The following is an 11,330-nucleotide window of genomic DNA, read 5'->3' as shown; positions in this document are numbered from 1 at the left end:
TACTTATTTCACAACAAATCCTTGTTTGTTTGGTTCTGCCATGGGTCCATCTCTCTTATTTCAACAGGCAAAGCTTTGGGTTTCTCTCTATCTATTTTTATGGCATGCATCAAGTGGTCCAAGCCATTTACTACTTATTTTGGACAAAAATGCCTTCCTAGCAAAGCACCTCCCAAATGAGGCATTGGCTAGATACCAGAAATAGACCCTCCCCCCCCCCCCCCCCCCCCCCACCCAAACCACCAAACCATACCCTCTGCAAATCCCTTAACCATGGGTTCACTTCCCTTGCATTGGTTGGGTATAGGTTGGTGGTGCTCCAACCAAAATGTGATTATTCCATTACTTCCTATTTTGTCTTCTTTCTTTCTCATGGCATTCTTGCCGCTGATGTATGGCCTTGTCTTATTCTACGCCATGCATTCTTTTTACCCGTATTTATCTTTTATGGGAGATGGCATGGGCTTATTGGGCTTGCCCCACATTTGCCTCTTCTTGGGCTCATGAGTCTGTTTGCTACTACTTTCTGTTGGGTTGGCCCATTGAGCCTTATTTCTTTTACTTCTTTTCTTTAGGCCTTTTGAGCCCTTTGTTTCTGCTATTACTTACTAATCTCTTATTATATTCCTTTTTCACTTGTTATTAGGCTTTTTTGTTGTTGGGCATTTTTTATATATATCAAAAATGGGCATCAACAAACTCTAAAATATGGTTTATGTACAAGAGTCTATAATATTTTCACAACAAATTCTAAGTATAAAGTTGTTATTAGTTCTAATTTGAATTCATCATTGAAATTACTTTTTCGCTTACCATTAACAGTTAATAACAAATTTTTTTTTTTAAGAAAAAACATCCCGTAACAATCTGTTACTTAAAATTTGTTGTAAAAATACTGTAGGTATAACATTTCTCATTTTATCTAAATGACTTATTGGCAATACACTTTCTTGTGCATAGTTATAGCTTTCAAGGTTAGACAATCAAATCTAATTGGAAAATTTAAGATGCAACCTAATGAATTGTACCTTAATTTTTTTTTTTAAATCCCTTTTATCTTTTTTCACCAACGGTGTCAATATCTTTTTTTTCCACTTCAAATCACCAATGCGTGTTTTTGTATGTTTTTCTTCTTGGGTTCGCTTAAAAGTAGGTAATAATGGAAGAAAATAAGGAAGTAAAACTGAATTTAAGCTTGCCATAAGCTAAAATAAGAATAAATCAGGCTTCGGGGTTGAATTGAATAATATTTTTATGTAGTTTTAATATCCATATAATTTGGATATTGGATAATTTGTCTTCTTGAGAGAAGTTACCTTTGAATAAATAAAAAAGCAATAATCCAAGAAGATTGAGTAAAACTATGAATAGAAACAATAATGGGAATTGTGTTTTGCCTTTATCTTATTGTCTATCTTAGGTCACTTGGCATATAGAATATTTCTATGAGATATTTTTCTCACAATATATGACATCCACATTTGTGGGATCCACTCATGTTATAAGAGAGATGTCTCATAAGAGTATGTATGTCAAATGCACTATATTCATGACAGGATTTTTTTTTTTTTTGGAATGATTCATGACAGGATTTTAGTGTAATTTCGAAACTATGGCAAATCACAAATGCATTTATCGTAGTTAGACCTTTACTATCTACATTGAATCTGTTCACATTTCCTTCCCATTCCAAAAGAAAAGTCAAAAAGCAGTAAAGCATAAATCTTAGTTGTCAGTTGTCTTCTTATCAAAAAAGAAAAAAGAAGAAGTTGTCAATGGTCAAATTTTAGATCATCCTTAGCAACATCTATCGTGTAGTACATTTAACGTAATATTGCTGCACTAGCTTGAATTTATTTACCAGTTAGGTGCAACAATTTATTGTTGCCTTGCCTATAAGCTACGTATGAGATTGGATTTAACTGTGAGATTTGTTCATGGCAATTAAAGCCCACATTTTAGAGTTTACTCAACAACTACTATTTAATTGAACACATTATAGAAGCATAGAGAGATCTCACTAAACTGACATAGTAATGAGTAAACTTTTTTGAAGAGAAAAAAGTATGATCAACTCTTCAAGAAATATACATTTTAGATGTCAACTTATATATAAGCATAGAGATCTCTCACGCCGAATGCTTAAAACTTATCTGGCTTAGGGAGTGTCTCAAATTGCATACATATTCTTGTACTCACCATTGAGGATCTCAGAGTCTGACATCACTGACAGTGACAAGGATCTTGATCCACTGCCAAGTGATGATTTTCTCCGAATGTTCCTCATATTGGAGGCCTCAATCCGATGCCTAATGACCCAATAACACATAGTACCCAAAGTAGCGGCCATTATGGTTGTTCCTATAATTGTTACTCCAATTGCCAGCCACCTTTCACTCTCACCGACCACAACAAATGACAGAGCCAAGAATGCCACTGAAACAAGTGCACAAGCCAACCACATTAGCTTGTTGATAACTGCCATCATTTGCTTCTTTGCCTTGCTTTCTATGACTACCACTGAGGTCTGCACCACCACAACTGCCAGAGAAATAAAGAGTGCAATGGAATCAAAGATGATAAAGATTATAAATGGCACTTGGGGAGCAATATTTGCTTCCCCTAGGGAGACTCCAGGAGGAATGTTTTTTGGGTCGTCAACATATTGCCCAGGGACTGTGAATATGGCTGCAAATGCGACTGTGGCAATGAGGACAGCTACAACAGTTGTGGAGTTGATTGCATTGTTGAGACCTTCTGTGTGCATTTTGTTGATACGGTGGGCAATGCCTCGAACACGTTTTCTGGTCTGCCGGGTCTGATCTAGCTGGTCATGGACTTCATGCTTTATGTCACTAACCGTTTGTTTCAACTCACGGGCAGTGCTTGGTGCTTGAGGCCTGAGGTTTTTGGCGCTCTGAACCCCGTAATCCTGAAGAAGGGCTGCAACATCAGCTTGGCCAGTTTTCTCTGCAGTGTCAGTGGCAGTTTCACCAGTCCTGTTAACGGCTTTTGTGTCTGTCTCATTGTGTTCGAGAAGCATCTTCACAATCTGCACAAATAGTTACTTAAATTATGTCAACTTCTTCCTTTCAGCTGATTCTATTAAGAAAAGTATGATGGCGTAATTTCTGCAATATTAAAAATACATTTGATCAATCATAAAAGAAGTTACAGAAGGTGTGGTTAAACTAAAATAGTTCAGATGAATCATAGCCCTGAAAAAGGGTGCATTTGTGGGATAGCAAAATTGTTTGAAGTATTGCACGTGGCAAGTTAGTATACCTATCTTGTGCTTGGTGACAGAACCAGGGGGTATTCTGAAAATGTAACTTCTCCACTCAAAAAATTTGGTTATTATTGTTTGACCAAGCTATTTGGAAAACTAGAGTTGAAAAATTAATCCAGAAAGAAAGTTATAACGCCATTCATGTTCTGAAAATATCATTCTCCATGGTGGCACTGGCATCAAAGGAGAACAATTATGATCAATAAAAGATGAAAACAGAACTGCCTTTAACATATGAAAAAATAATGTTCAAAAGCATAAGCATTTATACAAACTACAACACTAAAGAGCTAGAGGGCGGTGAGTGACAAAAACAAAGGTTTCTCATCCCAGACTAAAACAGATAAATACTACAATCTATGACATTTCAGAAAAGCCAGCTGAAGGCTTCGAAATCTTTTAATTAAAAAATATAGATGCCCAATTGAAGAAACTTACTCCATTAGAGAAAACCTATGAGAGAACAACTGTAAGAACTTGATCTGAACAGTTATTAGTGGAAGTAAATCATATATGAACGGTATCCTTACTTTATTTCTCAGATGATGATTGATGAGGATGTTAAAGTAATGCAATTCAAGCAGAAGTTTATCTATGTTGTTTTTATTTTTAACATTTCCTTCTTTCAATCTAATTGGTTTTGTAAAATGAAAAGGGATGGATCCAAATGAAGCGCTTTCCAGCACCAACTTCTTAAAACATTAAAATCTATAACTATTAATGTAATTAAACAGGTAGTACATCAACCTTATCAAATAAATAACTTTCCCATGGACTATTCTCAAATTTGTATTCAGTTTCTAATTTTCTCTAGGCAGCATATACCCAGAAAAGTGACCTCTCACGTTTCACAGGAAGCAGCAACATCTATCAAACAAATAATAGTTGAATTCCAAACTATATTTTCCCTTGGTTGCTTGTCTCAATAACCATGCACAACAATAACAAGAAGGCGCCCTGATGAAATGTCTGTACCATGATTCATGAATTAATTTAATTAAAAGAAAAAGAGGTCATATTTAATGCTATGATGCATTTAACTCCATCAGCATAAGCTCAAATCTGAAATTTATCATCAAAACAGCAAGAAGTTTTCATCATTATAGATAAATAACAACTAACAAGGCAGGGAAAGGCAAATTTACCTGAGCTCTACCTTTCCTGGTCGCTATATGCAACGCAGTGTTGCCCTTATTATCAACCATGTTTACCGTCAAAGGATCTGCCTTAATCAACTCCCCCACCACATCGCTACTCTGTCCCTTCACTGCCATGTGTAGTGCAGTCTGCCCCTTCTTATCAATCCGTTTGGTAATCCCAGGCTCCTTTTCCAGAAGTGCTTTCACAACCTCCAAATGCCCATTTCGCGCTGCAGAGTGCAAGGTAGTCTTCTGATTGCTTCTAGCAATGGTTGCCAGGCTACTTTCTGCCTCTAACAAAAAATTCACTATCTCAATGTGCCCTTGTGTTGCAGCAGTGTGCAAAGCCGTGGTGTTTGATCCATCCACGGTCATAGACAATTCTGGATGGACTTCCATTAAGACCTTCAATATCTCTGCAACAAGGCAAAATAGAACTCAAATTCCCTCCTGTAAAACAAAAATCCACAAATAGCAAACAGACAAAGAATTATTTTAAGTGACTACATACCCAAGTCCCCTTGTTTTGCAGCAATGTGGAATGCATCAAAGCCATTTCTTGCTTTAATGCCAGCATCAGCAAGATCATAGTACTTGATCATCTCCCTAACCAAATCAACATAACCATATTCTGCTGCAACATAAAGGGCTGTCTCACCAGCTTGATTTTGCTTTTCCAACAATTCCTTCAATTCAGCCTCTCCGGTGCCACTAAAGATTTCTGTTACAGCAGTAAGATTCCCTTCTCTTGCCGCAGTATGCAAAGGCGTATCGTCACGTTTTCCAGTCAACTGCTTTGTCATCTTCTTCTGAGGCAGGCTTGTCTGCCCTGCTTGTGGCTGCTCTGCTGGTTTCTCCATTGGATTCAATGATTGAAAATCCCTCTCCTCAGCTAGCTCCAATCAATACTTCATAACTTATTCATCTGCCCAGCAAAAACCCAGATAAAAAATCACACTCTTAATCCAAAATAACCAATATATGTCAAAACAACTCAAAGAAAAAAGAAAACCATTAGAATTTTTCTGGAATTCTTTCTTTTTTTGGGGTAACCATCCCAAATCAGTGGCTTGATTACAACAATAATCCAGATTTTAATCTTTCTGACATGAATGCAAGTTGCTCTGCTCATGAACCCACCCCATTATCCATTTATGTCAAACAATTAATGAATCTCCAGCAAGCCAATCACATTTTTGAAAAATGAAAAGAAAAAAAAAAAAAAAATCTACCCCACTTAAGTACAATGAACAAAGTTTTGGTTTTCGGTTTTCCTTTTCTCTATCAACAACAAGATCAAACAAAGAAAGAGAGGTGAAACCATAAAAGAATGAACACGAGCATTTTATTATCTGGGGTTTGAAGAAAGGAGCTCTCTAATTGGTTTCCTCCATCTAACACCGATGAACCCCATATAATTGAGAGGAGCAGACTCTGGACAATCATCATGGGATCAACATAACACCCTGTAATGGATATTTAGGATTTCCATTAATGATAGAACATTTAGAGTGGTCCTCTTATATTGGAGGATGGAAGAAAGAACAAGAAAGGAATAACAACAACAATATTAGTGGTATAGGGCTATTATAGGCTTAAGATACATGAAATGCACATGTATGCAACCGGGCATTGCACCCACTTTTTTTTTTAATGTGAGCCTTAATCAAAACCCAAAGGCCAGAGCTTATTCACGAAGTCACGAACCACTCAAGAGGGAGAGCCTTTTGTAAAGGTGGTGATGATGACAACGTTGGCTGGAGAAAATGAAAATGTGCGAAATCAAAAATTTATGAAGGAAAAAAAATAGGCAAAAGAGAGCCAAAACCAGAGGTGGTGGCCCTTGAGAAACAACGGTAATAACAGCACCACGCGCGCTTGTATCTCCAAAGTCGCAAGTGTCATGCCTCCGCTGGACCAAAACAATTTATTAGTTGACTCTCTCTCTCTCTCTTCATTCTGATATTTTTTTTTTTTTCTTATTTTATGAGTAATTTTGTCTGGAGCCCAAGTTAAATGTGTTAATCAATTTAAATTAAAAAAAAAAAAAAAATCTTTTCAGTGATACATATAAGTACTACAATTACAACCTTTGAGCCACGATCTTCTAAAAAAACAAAAAACCATTGTGCCACAATTTTTTCATAGAAAATCGTTTTTATATGAATCTTCTATTTTTTTTCTTCACTATTCATGCTCCGCTACATCATAATGGCACAAAAATGAAGTCCACAAACATTCTCATATGAAATATTGAAATGGGTCTATAATATGATTTACTATATATCATCTTCTCATATATAATAAATAAACAAACAATTGCATCAACTTATTCTTTACATAACTCAAAACATATATTAAAATAAATAAATACTCCATCAACTTATTCTTTGCATCAACTATCTTTTAATTCAACTTAATTACAATAAATACTCTTCAAAGATATTAGATAAATATCTTTTATTAAATAAATTAGAGATTACACCGTTAAATAATAATATAGTTTTGAAAATTATGAAACATGAAAATTTTAATTAATTTTAAATAATTTAATTAATAAACATCACTTTATATGCCTAAATATATACAAGCCAATTGTAAGGACACAATTTGGCTCCCAAGCCCAAATGATGGATAAATTTAGGCCCAAAGAGCCTAATACAATGAATTTGTAGAAAGTGGGTTGAAAAGCTAGGTTTTAATAATCAGACAACAAGCAAAGTGGATCTAGATGACAAGAAAATGAAAAAAGATTGGTTTAATCTAAAGAAAATCGTCCTCGGCACAATTTGAGGAGATTAGTTCTTATATATTTCTTCTCAAGTTTGATTACAAGTTCAACTCTTGATTGCTACAGTATTTTTCTCTCAATTTCTCGATCCCCCTCTCTCATTCACTTCTTCCTATTTTATATTATCCCTTTCCCTTCATCTCTGCTCTCCGTGTGTAGGTTAGATTGTTAGTGTTAATCCTTGTCACATTAGCACTTTCCTGAAATTTATGGAGAGTAGCTGTAAGGCTAAAAACTACTGTTTAGGTATCACTTCCTTATTAATGCGGCCAAAGGATTAGTTATAGAGTATTCAATGCTGTAGTAGCAACTTTCCCTTAGATATTTCCTACCTCCCAGTTGTCCTGTACGTTCATAATATATGTCTTTATCAATGGAATTTCCCGGAATGTCATCCAGGAGGACAAGACACTCTTTCTGACCTTTGCTTCGCTTAACCGAGGAGATACTCCTCCTCGGCTTACCTTCCCTAGCATTCTCACCCCGTAGCTCGCTCATGGAGTCTTGAGTCTTACATACTCATTACTATTTATCTGTCCTCGAACCGCAAAGTGTCCTCAGACAAGGCCCAAGACCCATCATATGTTCTTGGGCCCCTTATCCCAACATCAATAATAATAATAATAATAACTATAACTAAAAGAATTTTTTTTTTAATAAATGAAAACTACAATAAAAATCTCTAACTTTTAATCACAAAAACCGCAATTTTATTTTTTTCTTCAAAAAATAAAAAATAAAAATACAGTGTCTCTATTTTTTAATTTTCTAAATGCAAATTAAAAATAAATTTGTTTTTAGAAAATAAAAAAAATCTTTATGAATAATATTTATTTATATTCTTTTTAGGAATACACACATTGAATGCACTTTTGTTTAATGAGTTATATATGATATAAGAGTAATAAGGAGAGGAAAAAAAACTATGGATTAGTGATTACAAAAATATGGTACATTTAAAATAAATAAATAAAAATCAGAGGGGGCCATGTCATGGCCTCTCTCACTCTGCCCTAGTCTTGAACCGCATTTCACCCTTTTAAATGGATTGATTTCACGACGTATTATTAATATCTTAAAGTGAATATAGTGTTTTTAAAAAATAAAATAAAATAAAATTGATTTGACATCATGTACATTGTTACATATATGAAATGAATTCACATTATTCAAGTGAAATAGAGAGGATCTTATTTTATACTAGTTGTGTTATAGTTTATTGCCAATTTTATAGCTTTTAAAAAAATAATAAACACAATAGGATTTGAAAATAGGTTATTTGTTTTATGATGATTCGTCTGTAAAAATGTCAATTAATTTCCTTTTGGTGTAAGTAGAATTTTATGTTCCTCATTCGATAATAAGAGAGAGCTAACTAGAACCCAAGTTATTATTACTTGTTTAGTTGTTTTATAGGATAAACCCTTTATTCTTTTTATTTTTCTTGTTAAGTGAAAGTTAGGTTTAGACTCCTAACTAAGAGTTTTGTAGTTCAATTGACATTTTTTTGTATTTATATTAAATACATTTGTTGTATATATAGGTATATACATGGATAGGTTGTAATAACGATGTTTGAGTTTGGAGAATATTATTTTATAGAGTTGTTGATGATACACAGAAAATCAGTAGGCTAAATGCTCCGGGCTTCAATGGGCTTGAGATTTCTTGGAAGGCCTAAAAAGAAAGAAGCACAAGATCAAAGGTGACTAGGGTGAACCGGCCAAGAACCCTTCGATGCTTAAGTTAGTTTTCTCTTTCAAACTCAAGAATTCCAACTCAATAAATGGTGAAAACTTACCTTAATTTGATATGGCTAAGTCCTTTTATAGTGAGTTTTGGAGTGATTACTTGTTTAGTAACTTCCCCAATGTGGGTGGAAGTTAGAAGGTTCAAACTTAACTTCTATAACTGCTATTGGAAGTTAAGAACTTAGTAGGAAGTTAGAGCGATGAATATGGATTTCGCTTCCACTTCAGAATAGTAGAACGTGGTCTGAATTATAAACTTTTGGATAGAGATTTACTCTGAAAATTTCAAGTGTTGGGCGATCATCTAGGTGATTCCATGCTGGACGACCTTTTTGCACTTGGACGACCTTCTTCGATTAAATCTCTATTGCGATTCTGAACATTTAATATATTGGATGGATGAAGCTTGGCATAGGTAGTGATGCGGACCAACCAAAAATTGACATGTGGCATGTCCCCTTGAGAAACGAATCGACATGAAGGGTTGGTCAATAAGATTGTGACATGTGGCATAATCTGAGACGACAAAATTCAACCAAAACAAGGACACAAGAAACTCTGTGGTCATTCTCCAAAATTGCTGTTTATAAAACTCAACATCTTGGTTGTATTCTGAGGACAAATTGATGATAACCCTTTAGCAACAAAGTGTGGGCGGCAAATATTATCTAAGGAAAACGATATTGTGCCTTCAAGTTATCTATTTTTTGTTTGTCTTTTGTGTTAACCTTATTCTTCCAATATTATTTTGTATGATATCCCCAACAACATTTAGGGGTCACCCTCTTGCCATTGTAATTGTCAATTATCATCTAGGAAAAAAAAAAGAGTTTGGACCCCTAATCGAAAAGGTCATTCTTGGGTTTACATATTATGAAAATAAAAATACATCAATGATGTCTCATATTAGGTATTTGACTCCTCCTTATTTAAAACTTTTCAAAATTGAGTCTATTATATATTTATAATTAATTGACTGATTTCATAAACATGTCCTAGCTAGACATGAGTTTTATGGTATATATATTTTTCTATCTTTTCTTGATATTAACAACAATTGACTTAAAAAAGAAAAAGAAAAAGACAATGGGTGTTCAGGTGTAAAAATAATGACTGACTTCTTTGAACGAAAAAAGAAATAATATGAGTGGTACTTATGCGTCTCTCTCTAATAAATTTTTAGATTCACTCATGAAAAGGTAATTAGTTTATTATATAACCCTTAGAGCATCCACATCAGTGGATGCAAACTTTCCATCTATTTTGCACACAAAAAAAAACTACTTTTTCTATTTTACACACCCATTTTTACAAAACACTCATATCAGTTTATCTATTCTATACATATATTCAACAAAATATTCATTCTTTTACAATTTTTTATCATTCTCTCCCTCATCGCCTCTCTCTCTCACAGACCCAATCTGAAACCCATTCAATCATCTATCTCTCCTTCATTGCTTCTCTCTCTCACAGACCCAATTCTCACCTCTCTCTCACTTTCTCATCAACCAAACAATAATTACAATCCTCCATTTCATAATAAAATAACCACAAAACATTCAAACAACATTCCATTTTCACTTTCTCAGATTTTCTCATGAACCAAACACTTTCCCATATTTTCTCACAAACCACACAACTCGGATTTAAGACAAATTTATAAAAAAAAAAAAAAAAAAAAAAAATCTCAAATCCTCCCACCTCCACCACCACCACCACACAAACCATCATGAACGACTGTGACAAATTTCCCAACCAACTCATTTATCACCTCCTCCACAGGCCCACACCTGCACCACCACAAATCTTAAGATTTTAGCTCAATTCGATGATCTCTTCGTCTTGATTCCAGTGGCGCCAGTGACGAGGACGGTGAGGGTTGGAGCCAAAAGGAGAAGAGAGAAGGAAAGAGAAGCAGAGACAAGAGAGAGAGAGAGAAAAAAATTATAAAAAATGATAAAAACGGAGAGCAACCAGAGACAAGAGAGAGAAAAAAATTAATATGTACGGTTACTGTTGCAATTGTGCATTTATGCACATTTTTACATCCACTGATATGAGTTTTTTTGGTCAAAATGTGTAAAATGAAGGATTTTTTGCATTTTGAAAGACTTTAAATCCGCTAATGTGGATGCTCTTATAAAAGAAATATAGAATCAAAAAGTTTACAAATTTGCATGTTGAAAGTTGTAAGTAAAGACTTACCAAAAAAGAGAGTAATAAGGTCAATAATCGAAGGACCGTTTGAAAATGAAAATAAAATCCAGATAAAAATTTTCAGTATTAAAAAGATTTAAAAAAAAAAAAATGAAAACAATAGTAGCAAAGCAAATTACTATGGCATAATGATTATATGA

The 11,330-nt window shown here is 34.4% G+C and overlaps 1 protein-coding gene across 4 annotated transcripts; it reads right to left on the bottom strand.

The window, feature by feature from the left end:
- Positions 1–2,017: 2,017 nt before the first annotated feature.
- Positions 2,018–6,244, bottom strand: LOC115988130 (ankyrin repeat-containing protein At5g02620-like). 4 transcript variants are annotated; one of them, XM_031111785.1, is made up of 5 exons: positions 6,071–6,244; positions 5,781–5,894; positions 4,940–5,353; positions 4,435–4,844; positions 2,018–3,052 (listed from the first exon to the last, which is right to left on the bottom strand). In XM_031111785.1, the coding sequence occupies exons 3-5, from the start codon at positions 5,286–5,288 to the stop codon at positions 2,171–2,173; spliced, it is 1,641 nt and encodes a 546-aa protein (XP_030967645.1). In that variant the 5' UTR covers positions 5,289–5,353; positions 5,781–5,894; positions 6,071–6,244; the 3' UTR covers positions 2,018–2,170. The 4 variants fall into 4 exon arrangements, with proteins under 4 accessions (XP_030967645.1, XP_030967651.1, XP_030967637.1 ...); XM_031111791.1 differs by having other exon boundaries at positions 6,136–6,244; XM_031111777.1 differs by having other exon boundaries at positions 5,750–6,244.
- Between the last annotated feature and the right edge of the window lie 5,086 nt (positions 6,245–11,330).

The sequence above is a fragment of the Quercus lobata genome, chromosome 1 (assembly GCF_001633185.2).
Source record: "Quercus lobata isolate SW786 chromosome 1, ValleyOak3.0 Primary Assembly, whole genome shotgun sequence".
Lineage (NCBI taxonomy): Eukaryota > Viridiplantae > Streptophyta > Magnoliopsida > Fagales > Fagaceae > Quercus > Quercus lobata.
This window is presented reverse-complemented; position numbering and strand designations above follow the sequence as displayed.

Bases quoted from the DNA above. Each gene is read 5' to 3' on its own strand.
- LOC115988130 (XM_031111777.1), bottom strand. From the start codon at position 5,288: ATGGAGAAACCAGCAGAGCAGCCACAAGCAGGGCAGACAAGCCTGCCT. The intron at 4,845-4,939 runs GTATGTAGTCAC...GCCTTGTTGCAG, and splicing joins TGCAAAACAAGGGGACTTGG to AGATATTGAAGGTCTTAATG. The intron at 3,053-4,434 runs GTAAATTTGCCT...CTATTTGTGCAG, and splicing joins CCAGGAAAGGTAGAGCTCAG to ATTGTGAAGATGCTTCTCGA.